The 23145-nt window shown below is 38.8% G+C and overlaps 1 protein-coding gene across 3 annotated transcripts in view; it reads left to right on the top strand.

The window, feature by feature from the left end:
• STAC (SH3 and cysteine rich domain) overlaps positions 1 to 23145 on the top strand; it is a 72948-nt gene that overhangs the window by 5644 nt on the left and 44159 nt on the right. For all 3 annotated transcript variants that reach the window (XM_064704921.1, XM_064704920.1, XM_064704922.1), the window contains one exon: positions 18785 to 19061. In XM_064704921.1, the coding sequence (XP_064560991.1) occupies positions 18785 to 19061 (277 nt within the window). The remainder of the gene's footprint in view (positions 1 to 18784; positions 19062 to 23145) is intronic.

Here is a 23145-nt window from a genome sequence, read left to right as displayed (position 1 = left end):
GTTAAGCAGAGATCTTCCCCACTTTAAAGAGTTAATACTTTATGAGGCTGCATAGATGTTACTCATCAATATTTTAAAAGGGCAGGGACTATGGTGTGCAGTTAGTGTTTCACCCTCCACACCAGTGATAAATACCCAGCATGTAAACTGGTGCTCTCGTCTTCAAAGGAATACCAAACAGCTTAAAAACATCCCATGAAAGGGGAAGAAAGAACAGTTTTCCTTCTCAGTGTTACTTTCATGTTTCAGATGGTGAGTACATGCTGTGAAGGTAAGACTAAGGGAAAGAAATTAGTTTAAGTATTTTTACATGTTTTGCAACAAATTATGAAAAGGAAAGTTTCATTAAAGCAGGAAAGTAATACTCTAACCAATCAATGTCTCCTCAGCAGACTCATTCTTGTGTTTACGCTTATTTTGACTTTCTTCTTCTTGTTCTGACTGAAACTCTCTGGTATTGTTTTTACTTTGATATATATGTCAGATAAGTTTCTAGGTACTTTGAGATATCTAAGACAAAGTAGAAATGTGATCAGTTCATTCTATTCACACCTTCAATGGTGTCAAAATGGAGAAGACATCTATTACATTTCTACAACTGAAAATGACTCGACTGAAATCTGGTGTGGTAAGAAAAAAACAAATGGATTTTTTAAATAGTGCAAATTTTCACTGAAACAAAACAAATTATTTACACAGCTGGAAGAGAGTTCAGTCCACTATCTCAGTCTCTTACACTGTGTTCCTCTTCATAAAGTAATTCTGTTGAATTCAGCTTTTACCACTACTTTTAAACTACTTTGCCAACACCTGTATGGTCTAAAAATGGCTATCCTCTATGCTTCATCCTCTTCTAATTCAGTATACATTTATTTTTTGCCAGTTTGTGTGGCATTGTAATTTTAATAATATTGCTTTAGTTTAGGTATCTCCTTTTCATTCTTGGTGCAGGTTTCCATCACATAATAGGCTTTCATATCTCTTACCAACCTTTAATTTTTATACTAAATAACCTGGGCTGACATAAAATGAACTCTCCATTCTTCATCTCATTCTGGTAGCAGAGGGGTGCTTCCATTTCAGTATTGAATAATCTTTCTTGAAAAAGAGTGACTGAGTTTGTGCATGGTATTTTCTGAGAGCTTGCACAGTATCATTAATTCCCAGAAACCTTGCTTCTAACCTTCGTGTCTCCTAGTCACCCCTTGGTGAACCAGAGGTCTCCATTCTATTTTTCTGGAATTTCCAGGGGATCCAGGCAGGATACATTTGTCTGTCCTCATCTGCAGCGGTTTGAATCAGGTCTCAGGCATCGAAGTTGGCATTTCCAGGGCTGAACTTCATCACATTTCCCTGACTCCATCCCTCAAGATCCAGGTTTCCCCATATGTGACAATGCTTCCCACCTCATGGTAAAAAAGCTTCACTGTCCTACCATCCAGGAGTCGCTCTGGCACAGTCCCTCTTGGATCACCCAAGCTGGAATCAAGGCTTCTTCCCAGCTTCACATCCCACACTCACACAGTCACACCAGGTTTCCTGACCCACCTGGCCCCAGATTTCCCATAGCGCATTTTCAGATGTTTCAACCCTTAAAAAATTTAATCACGGTGCAATAGCAAAATAACAGCTTGAGGTGTTGCCTCCAAAATAGGACCTCAAACCAAGGAAACCCTGGGGGTTTACAGGTAAGTGTGGGAAAGCCTGGAGTCCTCAGCCCTGCCGTGTCTCTGTGTCTGGTCACCAGGCTGTGCCACAGGTCCCCATACCCTTTGTTATGCAAGGGGTCATCAGTTCATGGTCTTGCCTGGGGTCCTGCCACCCAGAGCTCAGTCTGCAGCTGCACACACAGAGCTGTCTGTGCTTAATACATTCCTCAACAATGCCAGAGGGAAATGGCCTTATGACCTGCGTAATCTTTGCAAAAAATCCAGTAAGAAAAGTAGAGAGAGCAATATTGACCCTAAAAGTATGTCAGTGCTGTTCTTTGAAGAACTCCACCAATGACCAGCCCTCAACCTCTCCTTTCAACAGAATCCATCTCCCACTGAACTTTCCACAAAACTTATTTACAACTTTCCTCCTTTTTTGTCTTGGCTAATAGATTCCCTTTCAGCAACATATTCAATAATTTAAATGAAACCCAAGTAGACACGGTCTACCTTTGACGTAATACATTTTCTAGAAAATTGTCTAGAAAATTGTTCATCTTGTTTATTACAACTGATCTAGGAAGATTTCTCTTTTTTATTGTTTCATTTTGATTTGGTTTTGTCAAATTCTGTTGAGGTCAGATCTACAAATCTGTATTTGCTGTGATCACATTTCCTGCCTCTCAACAGAGACCTCCATTTCACTTTACATCATTTCTGTCTTGATAAAACATGTTAAGGAAACTTGTTTCTAGACTTTCAAAGTAAAATTTAATAACAGAGCTTAACTAGTTTCTTTTCTCACTTTCACCTCAACAGACACATTGAACTGCTTTTTTAATGGCGTGCCATAAATTTCTGTAATCTCTTTCCTATTGTTCCAGTTGTTTTTCCCCAGGATCATGGTTCTGGGAAGAAAGGAAGCTGAAGTGCTTGCTGAAGGTCCAAACCAGCCTTTTATCCTTACAGTTCTTACTGTACCACAGCCTTTTTCTTCTTTTAGTTTCTCTAGCCCAAAGCTGTCCATTGACATCGCCTAAAATACATTTTCAAAGGAATCAGCTTTTCTTGACAATTAATATCTTTTGACCCAAGCAACTGTGATAGAAAGATCCTGTTTTATTTCCACAGCATTTGTCTTAGTTTTTTTGTTTTCTTGTTCCCTTCCCCACCTTCTTTGTAGACTTTTTTCTTAGTCCAAATTTCCTTTTCTGAGATAACTATTTTCATGCAGTTTTCCAAGAGCACACATTCAGAGAGTCTTTCTATTTATCTTCATTTCATAGTATTAGTATTAGTAGTAACAGCTTTGGAGAAATTATATGTATCTTACACATCCAAGCACATTCAAGGCAGCTCTGCTGTTAAAAGTTTGTGTCCTTCTGTGTCACACTCCAAAGAGTGATACGGTCTAAAATATGCCTCTAAGTATCTGAGAGTGCTGAAGGCCTGAAATTTCTTCAGGGTAATGGAGCACATCGGTTTTGGATTTTTGAAATCCAAAACATGGCTTAGAGGTTCATTTTTGCTGTGCACTTTATTTAATTTAAATGCAAGTAAGTCCTAACCATTTGATAGAAAACTGCAATTCTTTGTAGGACAAGGATTTTGCCTACTGCCTTGGACCCATTGCTGCATACTCCTGATGGGTATGAGATTGCATATTTGATAAATTTATACTCATGTTTGTCAGGCAGAGGACTAGGCTTATGGATGTGAGCGTGAGTTGAATATTCTTAACACAGTACTCAGTCCTGCACAACTTCCAGTTGCATAGGCAAGCAGTCATTCAGTGTTAAATAAGCACTTCCCAGGAAAGTGCTGAAGCATAAGCAAACCTTGCATGTTCATTAGCAAAGAGGACCAGCTGTGAAAATGAGAAATCTATGTGTGAGTGACTGAAATAATTTGAATTTGTTTTCCTTTGGCATATGCCTCTGTTGGAGGAAACTCCCTTTGATTCAGTAAACCAATTGAGAGAGTAAATGCTCCTTGTCAGGGAATTTAACTCAGGAACCCTGTAAAATATATTTACAATGGATGTCTGAAAAACAGATTTCTTGTGTCTCTGACATCAGCAATTAAATGTGACAAATGGCTTGCCCATCTTCTTATTTATTAAAATAAAATGAGTTTCATGTCTGAAGTCTCACATTGCTAGAAGCTCATGGAATTTTTCTCCCTGACAGGTCAGCATTTCTTAGCTGACCAGTTTTTAAGTGATGAGAGTGGTTTGCTAAGTACCATCAAATGCAAGTGTTACTGTTTAGGGGCTGCAGTGGTGTTGAAAATACCATAGCATGAATAATTGTGAGACAGAGGTATTTCCCAGGCACAGGAGGCTGCAAGTTCAATATGGAATTGCAATCCTTTAGGCAAGTAACAGCAACAATTTTAATGCTTTTCTTTTTTGTAGACATAATATGCTCCATCTCTGAGTGCCATTTAAAAGCTTCATTAAAATGCCACACATGCATTTCTTTATTAATAATGATCATTTTAGCAGTCTAGTATTCTGAACAAAAAAGGAAAATGAAGCTGACCTACAGTAACTGATGATTAGGCTTAACTAAGAAAGGAGAAAAATTAGTATAAACTGGTATTCACAGAGCTATTAAAATATGCATTTAGAATTTTTTTTCACTTATTCATCAGAGTAAGACAAAGAAATGTATGCTTTGGAGGCACAGCTGCAGGTGAGAGGGCAGAGTCAACCTGACAGATTGGTATAGCAAATACTGTTAAATATGGTCTTACAGACAAATGCCCACTACCTCAGTATTCAACTTCTTCATCTCCTCTTTTTTTTTTTTTTTTTTTTCAAAAACTACTCATTCATAGTGAAGGGAGACATCAGCTTTTTTCAGCCAAGGGAAGGATCAGATTTCTGGCACAATGCAAACAAGTCACCTTCTAAACTGTCACTTATATAGGTGTACTATTTATCATTGATTTGCCAGTGTTTTCCCTGCCAGTTTAAATTCTGTGGTTCCCAAAATCAAAATATCTTGTGACTGAAATGAGAGTCTAAAAGCCCTGACCCAGCCTCTCTTGCCTTTGTGCATACACTGAGAAACAGCCCTGGACTGGGCATCTCTATGCTCATGAGTGAACAAAACATTCATAACGGTAAACTTGTCAGTGTCCCTGACTGCTGTGCAGTTCAATTGAGAATCCAGGTATTAAGAGGTTTCAGGCTCAAATCCATTTTTAAAATGCACTTGCTCTTATCAGCTAGTATTAGTCAACTCAAGAGGCTGGCATATAAAATTTTTGTTGTATCTCTTAGTGTAGTTATTTAAAATATTTATAAGTGGTATTAGACAATTTCTCACTTATGCTCACACAACATCTTTTAATTTCAATTATCTAATTAAGGAATAATTTACAAATAAACATAAGGTGACTTGTAATGATTTGCCAAATATTTCTGATAATGAGCATTCCAGTGAAATGCATGCTTCTGGAGCACTTTAATAAAAAAAGCACTTACTGCTTATTTTTCAATGTCAAAACATCTGGTCCTGAGGATTTGTTCAGTTTCTTAATTGTGTAAACTTTTGCTAAGGTGCTTTCCCTGATTGCAAGTGAAATTTCCAGACATAAGAGGAGGGGGAAAAATGCATCCCAGGTTACATTGTACAGCCTCACCTGTAATTAGAGACCAACTACAGGCAGGTAAGTTAGTAGTTCAGTCCTCCTCTGTTATAAATGGAACACAGACCAAAACTGTTTTATCAAAGGTGACTTAGAGGAAGAGACTGCTTTGTGTGATCTAAATTAGCCTCTCTGAGCAGAAATCTTTTTTCCATTGACCAGAGCAGGCAGCTACAGCTGAGTTAAAAGCTCAAATTTAAGTGAGGTGAGCACCACTGAGATTCTGTCAGAGTGAGGTCTTGAACCGTGCCTACAAAGACTGGTCAGCTGTCTGTCCCCCTGCATGGCTAGTCTGTCTGACTTTCCCCTCCCCTGCCCACAGGTCTCTCAAAGACATTCTGAAAAGCTGCAGTTGTTGGGGTTTTTTATGCCAAAGCAGAACAAAATCATTCAAACTTTGAAAATTTTTGCTAAGCAAAACTGCTGTTTGCAGACAGTCCTGTAATAGAAAACTATGCACCTATGAGATAAAGAGAGCAAAGTGTGAGCCTGTCCAGGCTTCAGAGTGTGAATTGCTGCTGTTGAGCTGTAGCCACAAGATGAATCATGTACCAGTTTCACGAACTATGGGCACACAGGAGTCTTTGGCAGGTTCACAGCAGTTAGATCTACCTCCTGGAGCTGGTTATAATGACAAATGGATTTCATCCTCCTGACCATTAAAGATCCAGTTAACTTTTGTGCTACCTCGCCCACTCACACTCTGCCTTTCGATTATTCTTTCTTCCCTCTCTGCTCCTATTCTCACACTAATGCTTTAAACCATGACCAGGCTCTCTGATACAATGAGTCTTTACAGGAAAAACTTCCATGTTCCCAGGCGTAGCCAAGTTTAGATATTTCTGTTAAGAAAATGGACAGTGGTTCTTCTGTTAGGGAAAAGGAACCTTTCATAAGCACTGTGTGGATGCTGACACTCAGGCCAGAAGTACTCTTGGAAAAAAAGCAAACCTCACAGTTTGTACTTTCCCTTTCACCCATACTCAAGCTGTACTTGCATTATTCACAGAGGAATGCCTTCAGTTGCATTTAACTTCCTCGCATATTCTAGTTTTACATGGCCTGTTCCTCGTGTGTGGATACCTATTTATCCCTTGATGCAAACTCACTGTGTTTTTATATGTCCATGCAGGAAACTATACACACATTTAAACCCTAAACAATGAGGTAGTGCAAAACATTCCTTATGGAGAAGAAATAAAGCCCTCTTCCTATTTTCCCCATCTTTTCCCCTCCTTTTGGGGTGGGTAACTGAGGACCAATACTACTCAAAACAGCCCTTTTCAAGTGCACTGCTGCTGAAAAATCTTTTGAGCTCCTGCCTTCTCCTGAAGCTTAGGCTCCCACAGACTTCTTCAGGCTGCAATTCTGCCCTTAAACAGCACTGGCTTTTTTTAACAGTACCTGCCTGGCATCCAAGAAAAATGCTCTAGCTATCTTCCTTAGAGATTATCAAAGCTAACATGAATGCCAACAGCTGTAATAGACCTACCTAGCATCCTGCTAGAATGTAGAAAAATTAAAAACATTTCATAAAGGTCCAAAAAATGACATTCAAACCGTAAATGAAAAAATATCTGAATAGAGTGATTTTCCTCAGAGGAGAATGCACCTATGACTAGATGCTGCCATAAGAAGTAGTCACTCAGTCCAGACAAAAAAGCATCAGTTCTTTTTTAAACAAGATGAGAAAGCTAGCCTATTTTTTTTTTCTGGCATTGTAGGGAACACACTGTAATAAATACAATATTCCCAAAGTAGCAATAGAGGTAATGTCATTTTGTCTTTACTACCAGCTGCTGAATTCTAGAAAAGGAAAAATCTCCTTTCCATGAGTTAATATCTCACCAGTACAGTCCCACACATAGCCTCTGCTGCATATTAAAAAAAGGAACTGATGGGAGAAAATTGATATAAATCTCAGAATTTAGCACTGCACTTGCTCTTTAGTTCAGCAGTAGACAGTAGCTGTATTTCTGCTGTAATATTTCACATGCCTTATAACTCAGTGTTACTCAGATAATATCAAGAATTCAAGAACTGCACCTACTCTAACAGTAGAATAGATGAGACAAAGGGAATCTTTTCATGGAAAACCCCCCCACTTTTATAGGCTTCATATTCACATTCTTTAAAACTCTTTCTATAAATGTGACTTTCCTTTCTTCTTCCTTTTATGTCCCTTGTTTCCTGCCTGTCTGAATCCCTCATGCAGCCCCATGCAATATGCTGCTCCTCTTGAAGTCACAGATAGTATTTTTGTCAGACAAGGCTTCACAGTTTTAAGATCCCTGACTTTCCTATCAAAGCAGTAACTCTTATTAAATTAAACAATTGATAACTTATGTCAATGACAACAGCTCTTTTCTCTTGCAATACCAAAATTATGAAGCTTCATTTATTAGGTGAATACAACATCGTGACAGTATTACAATTTTTTTGTTTTCAAAAACATTATTACAATTATTAGATGTTTTGTGCAGAATTGCATTAGCAACAGCTTAAATTTAGAGCGTTTTGAGGAACTTTAAAAAAGTCTTAATAGTCAGAAAAAATTTAGGTCTTCGGAAAGAGTTACGGTCTTATATTGTCTTTTCTACATATGGTATCCTGTATGTAACCATCTTTTTACACAAAACCAGCTATCTCAGTATGAAACCACATTTTTACAGTTCAGTCATTATAATCTTGAAATTTTGATAGAGGTAATTTGAGAAGGAAAATTGTGCAGCTGGTGAGGATAAAAATAAAATGGTTTTGTTTTGCAGGGTTGATCTTGAAACAGTAGCTGGCTGAAGATTTGTTCAGCAGCTTGGAGGTTTAGGAAAAAATATAAAAGAAATGGATTAGCCTGAGGCAAAAGGAGTCAAAGATAGATCATAAATCTCATACTTAACAACTCTTGCTAACTAACATCTCCAAATATATGTGTTTACATTGTCAACTTCTTGAAGCAGTGTTTAGGCCTTCAGATGTCTCCAAGAAGTGCCAAGTAACTGTGTGTCATCTGCATGACAATATCATCACCGAGTTAAACAGATTTTCCATGTGGAGAATTGGCCTATTCTTTATGTAGGACACTGAATGCAGTTTTTGCTTGGCATGACTAAAAAGTCATAACAAAAAGACAAAAGACAGGGTTAGACAGAAACTTTCTGTAGCAGTAAAAGACTCATTGGAAACTGGTACTACAAGCATAATTTTACCCAAAAAATTTTTGAAATGCTTTTTGAAAATTAGAGAGCTACTAGAGTAGATTTGTTTAAAGGAATAAATGCATATGTAAGTTGCACTTTGAGAAGAGCTTTAATGAAAAATGTACCAAATCTGGACTGGATCTGAAAGTAAACATATTTTTGTCCTGGTGGACAGTAAGATAACTGGATGCAGAACAAATGACAAGGAAAATGTTATCAAGGTAGAAAAAATTTTAGTTGACACAGCATTTGTTATGTATGTGGTAGCTGCTGTCAGACTTAATAACTGAAAATATGAGATGGAGGACACCCTGTGGGTTCCCAGGTAAAGCATGAGGAAACCCAGAGGACTAACTAGCTTTGCTCCTTGTGTGCTACCAGCTCTGCCCCCAGATCCAGGACTTCATGCCAGAGTGGTTTCAGGGCAGCAATGAAACAGCAATGTGCACCAGGACTGTATGGATCCTGTCAGATTTGTGGTGCCTAAACCAGCACTGCCAGGGTGGCCAAATGCCCTGGCTGGCAAGAAGCAGTGTTCACACAATGAGACGTTATTAGTCTTCAGGAGGAGCAAAAGGAAGATAGAAGGCAGGAAATTTGGTACCAGATTGCAAAACTATGTGCAAGAAGAGGAAGGGAACCATGAAAAAGCAAAATCAGAAGGGAACCAACAAACTGTGCTAATATTCTGTAAAGTGTAAGTTCCTATGCCATCTCTCATGGAGTTGTGTTTGAAATGGAAACATGAAAACAAGTTGTAAAATTTGTATCTGAATCCCTGTTTGAGAATAGGCAGCACAGAAAGGAGTGAAGAAATCTGTGGGACAATGTAAGACAAAATATTGGCCTGTGGTCTTCTTTAAGTCTATAGGCTATACAGCACCCAAATTCTTGCATTTTTCATGTTCTAGCTCTTTCTTTGACTGAAAAACAAAATAATATCATCTCAAAGTTAAAGCACAGTAGCTAGGCAAGAATTGGACAGAATGTATTCACACAAAGTATGAATTGATACAATTGCCCAGGAAGGACAGGAGAAGCAGAAGCATAACGTCACCTGGATCTAGCTATAATTGGTTTCAGAGCAGCACAGTTTAGAAAAGAGTAGTTTAAGAAAAAGAGGATGGAACTGAAAAGGTAGATAAAGTCAGCCAGGTAACAGAATGCCAAATGTGGCCAGGTGTTTTTTCATGCTGCCTGCAGAAATCCTCTATTTTAAAATATGAAACACAGTATAAAACCTTAAAAAATATATTTTTATTTCAAAACATACAAACAACAAAAACAACTGCAATAACCCATCCAAACCCTGAGACTTTACTGAGGATACATGCTCACTGAAGTCAGTGGGAGTTAGCAGTAAGCAAAGACCTTTAGGATTTGGCCCAGTGACAATTATTTTGTCGTGGAGCTGAGCACTTACATGTTTTCATTGCAAAGCAATTTTAACAGTGTAAGTTTTGAGCCCCAGAAGTAAGAGTGGAAACACTGACAGAGTATTAACTGTAAAAACTCCCAGCAGGTCTCGGACTTCTTTTTTGTTTTATGACACAAATGTGATAATTCAGTATGTGGGTTGTGGTGTTCATGTTAAGTTGCCCTTAGTTAGTATCAGCGTCTCTGCAAGATGTATTTCCATATTTGCTTCAAGAGATAAACTACTATTTAAAGTATTATAAAACATCTCTGTTAACAAAAAAATAAAAGATAAAAAAAGGAAAATAAAATTGATTTGTAAAACATATAAACATATTAGTGGAAACTATTGCTGTAGGTAGCTCAGCATTTTTTAACAGAACACTGTTGTGTTTTGGGGTCCAAGGGTGTCATACTGAGACAGATTATCAGCAGGGAAAATGCACATTTCATAGAGGTACAGACATGAGGTACAGTCAAGGACGATTAATCTTACATTCACAATCACATTTGTTCCAGATTATTCACAAGAAGGAAAAGAAACAAAACTCTGGTCCTATTATTATCAATCTGGAAGACTCTCAGCAGGTAGTTACCAGTGTAGTTTCTTTCACCTCAGCAGGGCTGCCTGGATTTACATCACTCTGAAACCCAGCCTTTTAATCTCTTAAATTTCATTGTGCCACATCCACCACAGCAAAGATTAATGAATGACTGAATCAGGAGTTACCAAAGGGTTCTAAATGTTCCATTTAGAAGCTGAAATGGAAGAGAGCTATCCAAAAAGAGATACAAAATATGGGATTCCCAGAAGGGACTCAGAGATAACAGTCCAAATGCCTTCTACATCCAGAGGCAAGAGATAACAACATCCTGATAGAGACAAAGTATGGAGATGACTGGCTGCTTAGCAACCAGGTGCCTGAGGTGGACCCCAAAGTATAAAACAAGATGTTGTAAACACTTACCTTTCTTGAAATTGAAAGTACACGCTGATTTTTCTTATTATTTTTATGGAAGGACTGTTCCTAACCTTCTCTTGCTTTCTTCATGAGCTTTTATTTTGGTTTCAGGAGGAAAAAAATTGAGACAGTTCTATTGTCAGACTATGAAAGGGAGCTACATAAAAGTGTGCACCAGACACCTTTAGTAAACTGAATTATAAAGGATGTCCTGCAGCTGTTGCCACCTATGTGGAAACAGTTATTTAGCAGCAGGGAGAATAGAATCATGGATATTGCTGCAGGATTTGTAGTCTTTGCTCCTGAGAGAAGCAGCCTGTCTTTTGTTAGGTGAGGCAGCAGGGGAGATCAAAGAGACAAAATATGTTGCAACCCTGATATTTGATAATGACTGAAGTGTTCTTTAGTTTGATTTGCAAAGTGTTTTGTTTTATGCGCATGTTGACAAAGGAGGGAGAACTGATGATCAGTGAGCTCAGCAGATCTTTTTTGGGGACTGATAATCTGATTTTTATCAATTGGATTACAAACTTCGGAAAACTACAGTAGAGATTCTCTGAAAAATACTGTGACTTGCTATCTTGAAATACTGCAAATTTGAGAAAGATTCTCTGCTAGAAGCAGGCTGAATGCAAACCATGGCTGAGGGTTATTACAAGCATTTTCCCCACAAAAAATAAACTTGAACCAAATCTGTTAGGAAGTCTGAAGAAGTACTGATAGACACTAGACCTCATTAAGATAATGTAATATGCACTCCTTTCTTTCTAGATTACTTTATCTAATACAGTTTGGTTAAAAGAAATCCAAGGAATACATCAAAATAGAGATGTTCAAAAACATAAAAGCAAAAATTATGTTAGATATACAATTTGAGAATTTGGGTGTGGATTTTACTCAGTTTTTGATTAAAGAAAAGCCTTGCATTTTTCTTCATTTTCATTCATACAAGTATTTATTTTGCATATGTTTCCTCCTTTTATAAACTATTTTAAACTTTTTAAATGACTGTGAGTTTGTTGAAGTTACAATGAAAATATAATTTAGCAGGGAAGGTAATGTGAGCTCAGGGTAAGTCACAATTACAGACAATCTAATAGAGTGTCTACCCTTTTTATGTCTTAGGACTCAGTAGACAGTTCTGAACATAATAGAGAAAAGAATTTCCCTGAAATTTGAAGTCAATTGATACACTTAATAAATTGTGTTTCCTCAAATCTATCACTCACTGGACTGCTTTACTTTATTCTGTCATATGTGAAGCTGAATTTTGAAGACATATAAAGGAAATCAGATTGCATAGGAGACTTTTCATATTTTCAGGCCTTAAAACTTCATGTACTTTATCTCATGTTTACCTCATATATTTGCCAATCCTGGTTCCTTGAAGAGTTAGAAGACGACACACATTAAAATGTAGGATAAATTCAAACCAAATGCAGTTGTTGGTTGAGGAGCAATTGTTGAGAACCGGGTGAATTTTTAGCTTGGTTTAAACCAAACCAGAGTCGTAGAGAATGAACAGCTCTGCTAAGCAAAGTGCCTGTTTGGCTACATGTGCAGGCTGACCTCTGGATAATTCAGAGGTCTGCTAACCAGGGATGCAAATGCCCAGCTGGCAAGGATGCAGTACATCAGGAGAGAGCTGAGGATATGGGATCCACACAGACATTTGTGAGGGTAGCGACACCTGGGCATCCCTTCAGATTTCATGCTTTCAAACCCTGAGGCTCTTTCAAGGATTTTTGCTGCTACGCTCTGTCACGCCAATCAGAGCATTTCATTGTAGTTTAGGACTCTATGTGTGAAACAAAATCACAGAAAGAGGCCTGCCTAGAAAGGTTTATATTCTTAATAGGTCTGAGAATCCATGAACAGATTTAAAAAATAATATAAGACAGTGAGGAGAATCCGAGGACAATGATCAGAGCTGTAAGAGCCAAACAGAATAGCTGAAGGTACACAATGAATCACTAATAATATTATTGGTAGGTATTATGAAAAATGGCTCCTCTTTGACTATTTCAATACAATATTCAAGCAGAAAGATTGAATTATTTACTTTTTAGAACACCAACAAGCATACTTGTTCTAACAACAGCTAAGGAACCTGTTTGGGAAAGTACACAAATATAATATGTAGCAGATTCTGCAATAATGAACACTCCCTCTTTGTCTGTAGTGGATTAAAAGCTTCCAAGAAAGCTGGCTAGAGCAAACATATCTGCATGATAGGGCCAGATTCTCAGACTGTATAAATCATCTGCAATTGAAGTCAGTTTAGCTAATTGTACTAGCAGAGTACTTTGACTATTTATTATTTAGAAAGAAGATGGTAGAAAAGAAATCAGCTTTGCTTACAAGTTTTATCATGGGTGCTTTGCCAATAAACAATACAACCCCTTAAGTATTAGAAATATCCTTTTATCTTGTTAATGTTATAAGACATGATACTCCTCTCATCAGCAGGCAAACACACATATTGTTTATGAAATTGCATACTGCCTTTAGGCATGTTATAATCTTATTTTTCCTCATTAAAATGTCAAGGCAGAGCATTTTCAACTCAAAATCTGTAAAAAAACCCGCTCTTGTCTGTCCTCAAAAATCACTTGCTTTTGTATCTCTCAGTTTTAAGAAGAAAATCATTAGCCTTCCTGCTCACAAAAAGTAAGCACTCCTATTTGAGCTGGTTCCCTGTTGGCTCCAGATCAGCACAGCTAGCTGGGGCCCAGAAATGCCGCCAGGGTAGCTTAGACCCTGGTAACATCCAGTCCTTCAACAATGCAAGTAAACAACCGAACTATGTCCTGAGAGTTGCTAATACAAATTGAATGTTCCTTGACCCAGAAAATGGACTGTACTCAGTAGAGGAGATGCCATTCATCAAGGCTTTGTTCTCTCCCTTATTTGAAACACTTTTGGTCTGAGTCCCTTTTGGTCATAGCCCCTGTACCTGACATTGTCTCTAGCAAAGCTACACAACATCATCTGAACCGTGTGTGTTGAAGTCCTTCTTTGAAACCAATATGAGAGTCAAATAATTTGGAAATTTGCTCTAAGAAGCTGCAAGGAAGGAAAAATGGCTCCTTACAGAAGGTGGATGTTTATTTCACAGCAGAGTGAAATCTGTTGACAGAGCATTTTTAGTCTGCGTACTAAACAAAATAGCTACATTTTATAAGGCTTGCAGGATTCAAGCTGGCTTGATGGCTCATGCCAGCTCTGTTAATACCCTGAATTACTTGTAGGGAATCTAATGATACTGTTACACCAGTGTAAAGAAAGGGCTAGAGAGCAGCCAGCAATATTTTTTTTTATTGCTAGTCCAGTAGCAATATAGCAAACAGCTGATGTCTGAAAATAAGGGCTTGGTTATATGGTGAGTCAGTGAATTCGGGTTGATAAGTAGGACTCATTTATTAATTGATGCTGGAAAATAGTTAAGAGTGGAAATGTACAAATAGTCTCCCCATAGGCCCCACACTGCCCAGGAGCCTCTGCTGCTGGCAGGGATGGCTGGCAGTGACAGAGAGGGCAACAAGGCCAGGCCTGTTGGGAAACCACCTGATGTGTGCACGCTGGGTGCTCAGCAGCCCCTGCTCCATCCTTCCCAGCCTCTTCTCCTGAGATAAGTGCTAATGTAGGCAGGCTGGAGAATCAAGGGGAAAATTGTTCCTAGATGTCAGGGAGCACTCAGGAGCCTGAATAAAGTACTCTGTGGGGTGGATGCATATCTTTGTATTTGCAAAGCTAGGGATTGTGAAACAGCTCAAATCACATCTTTACGGGTTTTCGTGGGAACTTCTTAAATGAAAATTGTAGAAAAGCACTGGGTGCTTCCAACAATTACATCAAATAGATGCAATTCCCATTCACAGCAAAAGCAGTGGCACATAGCTAACACTAGCCATGAATTTGTATAGCTGTTCTTTTACTGCCTTCTGTTTTCTGCTTACAGCAGCTAAAGAGTTGTAGTATAGGGGAATTAGGAATGGAGGAGTGCTGATAACAGAGCTTCCTGATCCCTTGAAGCTTGAACATTCAGTGACTTGGAGGAAAATTGAGATTGTGCTGCAAGATACAGGAAAAAAAGGTTAATCAAGCTCTGAGGTTGAGCTATTGCACTTATCTCTACCTTGCCTGTGGGGTTAGTATGTGCAGTCACTGTGAATCCATGTGGCTGATAAAAAGCTTTTAACCAGAAACAAAGATTTTTTTCCTTACTCTAATTTCAAACCACAGGAACATCCTGACTTTAATATCAAGGGCTCATGTTCCTGAAGTGTCAACATTGTGGAGTCTCATGATGCTACCACGAGTCTAGAAAACCTCCTGTGCTTTTGAGAATGTTATTTTTATTTAAATGAAAGCTAAATTGCAGTCTTGCTCACAATGGAGAAAATGTGAAAGTCTTAGGAGATTTATTTCAAATATGTTTCTTAAAGCCTTCTTTTGCTTGGTTTAGGGGTTGTTTCAGTCTCAATACATGGTTTTTCACTGAAAAGTTGAAGTATTGAGTGTAGAACAAACCCAGCTGCAGGGCTTTTTCACAAAGTTTTGTAATGTGTCTTCATAAGGTTTAACTTTGGACTCATTCACTCTGCAGAAATAAAGTGTAAATATTAAAATTTGCATACATTCCTCTCTATTGAAAGATTTTATTTCCACCTCAGGGGAATGTTATAGCAGCTGTAGCATCACAAGTGCTTTAACTCAGTTTACAGCAGACCAAAACCCGACATATATTACATATTACATATTACCTGTATTTAATTACATTTGAAATCTGAGAATAGGGATAATCCACAGCAAATTTCAAAATGAGGAGATGGTGATATTTAAGTAAGGGAAGCGATGCTTACTCAAGTGTAGTCTAATAATTACTTAAGCTTTTATGGTTTTATAGTTTATACAATATGTATAACAACCAGCCCTTACCCTTGCCTGGGCCAACTTTTTCTAAGTAAACAATCACATACCATTGCCCTATTTCAAATTCTCTCATGAGCCTAATATGAGAAAGGAAAGTTGGATCTGATCTTAAAACCTGATGCCAATCTTCTGTGGCCCTGTGTATTCCCTCCTATGCATGAAGAGAATAAAACCTGATCTGAGAGGTATTCTTAACAGTAGAAGTGTGTAATTAGCTGTGCAAAATGCTACATTTTGCCAATATTCTTCATTTTCTCCAAGTCACTTCTCCACACATATAACCTATTTGGGATGTAATAGTCCCAGGCTTCCGCTGGTGTTTTAGGTATGCAACAGAAGCCACACATGCAGGTGTCTTCCAGTCTGAGTGCAAGTGGGCATGAAATCTGTATTTTGGCTAATGAAAGGGATGCCCACCTTGTCTGGGAATTATTTAACCACAGGAAGCCAGGATGGTTCTCAGTGAGTTTCAGAAAGGGCTATCAGCTTGCAGAACTGCAGAGGTGCCTCCCAAATATGTGAAGGTAACTTGCTCAACTCATTCTTGGGTGTGTGTCCTCTGAACATTCTGGGAGGGAATGCACAGAATACACAGTTTCATGCCCTTTAGTGTTTATCCATAAGTTTGGCCAGGTATAGCCTGAATGCTGGACTATTCTTTTTTTGAAAACTTGACTTCTCTGCTTGGGGGAGGAAAAGCTGCTGGTAGATTCCTCAGCTGGTAAATGGCTGTGCACAGGAGAATGGAATAAGGACAGTAAATGCAAAGCTTCTTAAAATGTACTGCATTCATTATCCAAACTAGCAGGACTGTTGTTTCATGATAAAACAAATACTGTATTGCACAGCTTAGATTTCCTTCTCTGGCAAGAACAGCATTTTGAAATTTAATTAGCTTCATGTGGCACTGTAGAAATGGATGGCAAATCAATAACGGATGCCATTTCAGTCACCTTGTGGTGTTGTAATTCTCTGTGTTTTGCTACACTAATTAGGTCTGCCTTCAGTGAGAAATGTTTCAGGAGCAAGGAGGTGAATTATTGTTGAGTTCCTGGCTGTCACTGGGGAGATGAAGTAATCTCAGAACTGACTAACCTCAGTGACTTCAGGAGCTAGTAACTTAACATCCAAGAGGAAAAGGGAAGATCTCACATTCTCATGGTGCAGTTTACAGTGAATTTTAGGCTCAGTCAGCCCATGGCTTAAGCTTCAGATAAAAAAGCATCAGAAACCATAAACAGCACTTACCTCATAGTTGGCATTTAATTACTTAATTGCTCTAATTTTCACAGACTGAGAGTTTCTTGCAAATAGGTATTTCCTTCCTTTGGATCCAGGGCTCCTCCTCTGAACCCAAGTGAGCTGTGGGTGCAGAGAGGTGCATGTGAGATGGGCCCCGGTTCTGATGCCTCCCCACTCCCAAAGCCATCGTGAAGGAACAGCTGAGGAAGTAGAATACAGTTTGCTCCCATGTAGCAAACCCAGACACTGTTACTTAGAGCCAACAGCAGCTCCTTGTCCATTTATTTGACTCTGGGGTTTTATTGGGAAACACTGGGTAGAGAGCTGATGTCTCCCTCTCCTTCTGAAGGTGGAAGAGATGCTTTCCCCCAGAGTCTTGACTCTCCTCTCCAGCAGTGTGCTGTCAGCCACATCATAAAGAAAATGGATGGATAAGGAACAGAATCTAGGGAGAGCAAGCACTCTGAGGCCGCTAAGTCAGTGTGACGTACCAGCTCCGTGCTTTTTTTGGGAAAGCATGTAAACTCCCTCCCTTTATATTAGTGTGAATTATGATTCCAAATAATCATTGCTTCCAACATAAACAGTTTCTAATATAAACCATTCCTGCTGGTTACCACAGACAGCCTGAGCAGCATGGAAAATTTCAGTTGTTACATCACAGTCACCCAGAGAATAGCAGGGGTGATTGAAATTATTTTGCAGTGGTTTGAATAATGCTGAGTGAAAGGTGATACAGAATTATTGCACTTCACAGAGGGCAAACACAAAGCAGACTCAGAGCTGCCTTTCCTTTTACCTGGCCCCTCCTTGTGGCATGTTGGAGCTGACAAACCCACAAATTCGTGTGGGTAATTTCCTAATCATGTCATGACTCATCCACAACTCCTCTCAGCCTTATACAAAACTGGGGAAGAGCATGAAAAATGAGACAGTGGCTGATATGGCACAAGAGCATTTACAGATAAAGAGTTTGAGTTATCAACTCTAATTTAATAATGCCTTATTGTGGTGCTTGATAGTCTGACAATCAATACAATACAACATACAAGAACATGTGTGAATGTGTGTTAACTAGTATTAATTAATGTATTAACTATCAATTGGCCAACTAATTACACTCTTACCACTGTTAAGACTTCTATCGTTAAAAAAATAAAGTAAAATTTCTTAGTCAAAGCTAATCAAATGCAAATAATCTTAAATATATATAATAAAAAATGCATATAATCTTTGTTTCTGCCAAATTCAAGAACTTTAAGTATATCAAATATATTCACTGAATTCACTTGTCATGTACCACCATTTAACAGCTATTCCTGTAATGGCTTTGCAGACTGATTAAGTACTCTTAGAGGATGAATAATGCTCTAAGTTCCCTCATGCTTGAATACAAAGGGTGTATTCTCCCATGCCCACAACTTTCAGCAATACTTCTTTGCTGCTGTACCTGCAAATAAAGACCAAAAGAAGCATTTTTTAAGATTAACAAGTTTATTGTCCATCAGAAAACATATGTAGGGTAGGTTGTTTCTGATCAGGATCTGCTTTCTTTGCTCAGAAATTGCTGGTTAAATTTTAAGGTCAGTTTTATTGTTTAGATGGTTTGAGGTCTAACAGCATCTCCCAAGTTCACTTGGTAACAACACCCCCCAAAACCAGGAGCCTTGCATTGCTTTTAGAGTAGAAAAAATAGTAATTATAATTGGTTTATTTGTTGCAGCTGCAGAAACTGAAGCGATCCCTCTCCTTCAAGACTAAAAGCTTGCGGAGTAAAAGTGCAGACAATTTCTTCCAGAGGACTAATAGTGATGTGAAACTGCAAGTAGACTTGATGCCTGAGGTGAGCACAAGCACTGGGCAGCTCCCCAACTCAGACAGCCAGGCATCTTCACCCACCAGAGCCCAACAGCTGCCAGAAAACAGCAAGACTCACATCTTCCAGGAGCACATCTTCAAAAAACCAACCTTCTGTGATGTCTGCAACCATATGATTGTTGGTAAGAAACAGTTTATTTAAAATCTCATGTGTGTCCCTGCCAGAAGTTTCAGGATGACCTTTCTCTAATTTCTGTGAGCCCAGAAGTCTCCTTGAGTATATTCATGCAGAGAGGTTCTGGATTTGTGTCATATCTGCCACAGGCTAACAGTTACTGACAGACGTCTTGCCTTGTAGACACATACTGTAATCACAAATTACAGGTGAGGGATTCAGCTGGAATCAATCTCTTCTGTCATCCAGGTTACACTGAGCACCAAGCACAAGTTGCATGCTGCACTAGAAGCAGCAGAAATCCATATTGCGAGTGTATGCACTATCCTCCCTTTTTCCTACAGCAGTAATTTTAACTTTCTTCCTCCTCATGTCTGCCCTCACGCACTGCATCACCCCCAGTTCCCTTTCACCGTGGTGACCATACCTACCTCCCCCAGCTGTCCCACATGTCACTTAAGGGACAAGAAGTAGCATCTGCTGGGTGGTAGGCTCTTATCTGCTTGTGTGGGTGTAGGTGTTGGCTGTCTAGGACGAATATTTTGGGAGACCAGGTCAAAAACCAAATATAACAACTGAATTTACACTGCAGACTTTCTTGGGATTATTCTACCTGATCCCCCCTATGCACAAAACCTCACACTAACTTTATACCTTTGAAAGATAGGCCTATCTGCTCTCTGAAGTGGTCCATGAGTACATAAGTTCCAGCCAGGGACTGACTGACTGACAGACAGACAGGGGAAAATTTTGCTATTGTCTCTAGTGTGCAGAAAAAACCTCCCTGCTGAGCCCTGCTTGTAAGGTAGTTTTCAGTGCAGTGTGAAGACCTAAAAAGCCAGCCTTCATGCAGATCATCCATGGGGCTGTGCAAGGAGAGGTCAAAAGAGAAGTGCAAGTGCCTGGAGGTGTAGAACCTGCCTGGCTACCACAGTGGGAAGCTGCAGGAGCTGCTATTCAGCAATCTGATCCTGGAAATTCACATCCTCATGGCTTGTGTTGTGCACATGATTTGGTCTTCCTGCTTACTTACCATCTCCTTGTCCCAGCACAGTAGAGCAGGAGTAAATTCAGTGGCAATTTACCAATGTGAGAGTGAGTGACACAACTTCCAAGCTTTTAGGCAGGAAAGGGAGGTAAATGTGCTAATGATTTAGCTTCATGTAGAAGTAGTAAGGGTCTTTGAGTACAAAATATTGTCTGAAATTTGTATAACTTACTGTCAGAAACTTACATCCCCTGGCATGGAAGTCACTGCTTTTTAGGTAACAGTATGGTAGGCTCTTGAAAGATGCTGATAGGACTGATCAACATTTTTCAAATGAGGGTGCTCAGCGTTCCCCACTTCTGTGAGGAATTTGTGGTCTTTGGAAAAGGCAGCTGTCTACAGAACATTAAAATTGATGCAAGACAATCTTGCTTCCATAAATTAACTTATATTCTCGCTTCGCCACAGCTGTACTGAATCCAAGGAAACTAAGAAATTTTAATCACTTTTTTTTGTGTAATTTTTCCAATCTTTTAAGGTTGTTTTCTACTTGAAGTGGTAAAATAAATTAAAGAGAAAAGCAGTAAAGTATCAGTATCAGGGAAGTTCACGGTCCAGAATTTGACAGGAAGTCTGGAAAATTAGTTAATTGAAATAACTTTATATATGGGAAAGGCCCAGAAGTTGTCTCCTTCAGTGATGTGGATGGATGTTCTATCAAAGCTTATTTTCACAAATATATACTGCAAATATATGTTCCTTGAATTTCTGGCAGCTTCTTGTGAAGTTGTATGGAGATAAATATCATCACAAATCTGCATGACTCAGCAGTAGTGTTTCAAAATAGTGCTGCTCATGACGAATTATTGCTGGCAGCAAACTTTGCAGAGAGTAAATCCAGTTCATAAACACTCCTGCCCTTCTCCTTTGCTGGGCAATCTGTGTCCGCCTGGAATAGGAAAGTCCTGAAGCACAGCTCTAGGCTTCAAAACATCAGCTTTAACCCCCTGTGCTTTCTGAATTTTTTTCTGTTCTCTCTGCTGAGGGCTTTGCTTTTCTGTTCTGTGTCTTAGCCACTTCATTAGCTGAAGAAGCCTCTTTAATTGCTGAAGAAACTAATGTGACCTATTTTGTCTGGTAGCAGTCTGAGTCAGGTAAATTGCTCTGACCTCTTCCAGCTCATCTTTGCTTGGAGGTAAGGCAGAGAAGATGTTGGGAGTTTTACCTTAAGATGCCTTAGACTGTAGATGCCCTGATTTTCATAGACAAACGTCTTCTCTATTCCTGCCATCTTCTCTTTTTGGTCCTTACTGCATTTGTGCCTGGTTTTGCTGTATGTTATTTAAGTAGCATGGTAAATCTCGATGTTAACTGTTTGCTGTTCAATTAATCCATATAGGTTGTGCACCTGTGGGTTATAGGAATAGAAAAGCAAAACAGGCAGCTTTCAGAAAACCCTGTCAAGCCTGCTCCCAAAGACAGACTGAAAAGGTCTCATTTCTGTTCAGGGACTCTGACTGCTTGAAACATGGAGCCGATTTGTTCTCTCTATTTGCGTTTTTCACAGGCAGTGACATTTAAGAGTAATGAGTCTGTGATTTTAAATTCCTCATTGATGAGAATAAAGGCAAAGACAGATACATGTTTTGAAGGCTGGAGGAAAGACTCCAGGAAAATTGTGTCTTGACTTTAGATGGCTTTAATTTTGCCACCAAGAATGATTCCAGGCTCACCTTAAATGGCACTCTGATCCATGAACTAAGCAGCTCTTTTTGGTACACGGCAGCATAAAGAGCAGCGCACAGCATGAATGTGCAGTGACTGCTTCAGTCTCACTCATGTGGCAGAATCCGTCTGTAGCTTCAAACTGAGCAGGACACATGGAGCAGAGGCAGCAGGTTCCCTGTGCTGCTCTTTTCACAGCAAAATTAAAGAACTTGAAATATTATCTTATTAGAAAAAAAATACGTGCATCATCTCTCTTTGATCCCTGGGCACTAGGAGCCATATATTGCCCTTGGGATGCAGTGCAATCAGTATATATATATATATATATATATAAGTAAACTTACTCTTTCAAATGTTTTTCATGCATTCCAGAGTACAATGCAACATATTCAAAAGAAAATCTGTTTATTTATGTGATTTCAAAAAAGAAAAAAGAGTATTAATAGTGTGCTTCATACCGCACTTTAAAGGCAGGAGTTGGACTGTTCCTATTAATTGTACTAGACTGAGACTCAAGTTCCACCTCAGTAAACAGAAGAAAAATTTGATACAGAAGCAGTAATTTTCTGTCAAATGAAATAATGGAGGAAATTTCACATTTGAGGGAGCTTTGAAGAGTGCATGCAGAATCCATTTTACATTAATGGGGCCTTCTTACAGCATCTAATTCTCCAATAAAATCATCATTCCTAATAATGAATTCAACAGTAATAATTCACATAATTTCAGAGCAAATCAATAGTGTGTTGGGGCAGACTCTGCACTCCTTTCTCCCACTCACTGTTTTACTGCTGTGAGTGCCTGGCATTGGTTAGTTTAGGACTGGGGTTTCAGCTGCACAGAGGGCTACATATTTTCCTAAACATATCCACCCTTGAACATCCTCTCACAGTATGTCTCTTAGAAAACCATTAATTTGCTGGTTTTAGTAGTAGTATTTATTACTATTTTAATATCTAACCTCAACAAGGGAAAATTTTGAAAATCAAAGTCTCTTGTGGAATGTATTACTAGATCATAATTTAGGAGACACTGGTTTTATGGGGTTTTTGTTTTACATCACAGTGAAAAGAAAACCATGTCAGATACCTCAGATACCTTGTTATCTACCATTTTCTGTGATTAGCAAGAATGTGGTAAGCTTTGGCAATGGCAAATTAAGGGAGGCAAAACCACCTAGCTCTAGCGAAGATAGATACTGTTAAATTAATGTTGCATCAGATTATGGTCTTATGTCTTATCTTATTATGTCTTATGGTCTTATGATCAGAAGCAAGTTCTTGCCTTTCTTCAGTCTCTGGTGTGTCATCAATCATCCCTGTGACAATTTGCTGTTGAAGAAAACATGATGTCAGTACTCTAGAGTTGTAAAACA

Source organism: Zonotrichia leucophrys, chromosome 2 (genome assembly GCF_028769735.1).
Source record: "Zonotrichia leucophrys gambelii isolate GWCS_2022_RI chromosome 2, RI_Zleu_2.0, whole genome shotgun sequence".
Classification (NCBI taxonomy): Eukaryota; Metazoa; Chordata; class Aves; order Passeriformes; family Passerellidae; genus Zonotrichia; species Zonotrichia leucophrys.
The sequence above is the reverse complement of the archived record's forward strand: the minus strand, read 5'-3'. Positions and strand labels throughout refer to the sequence as shown.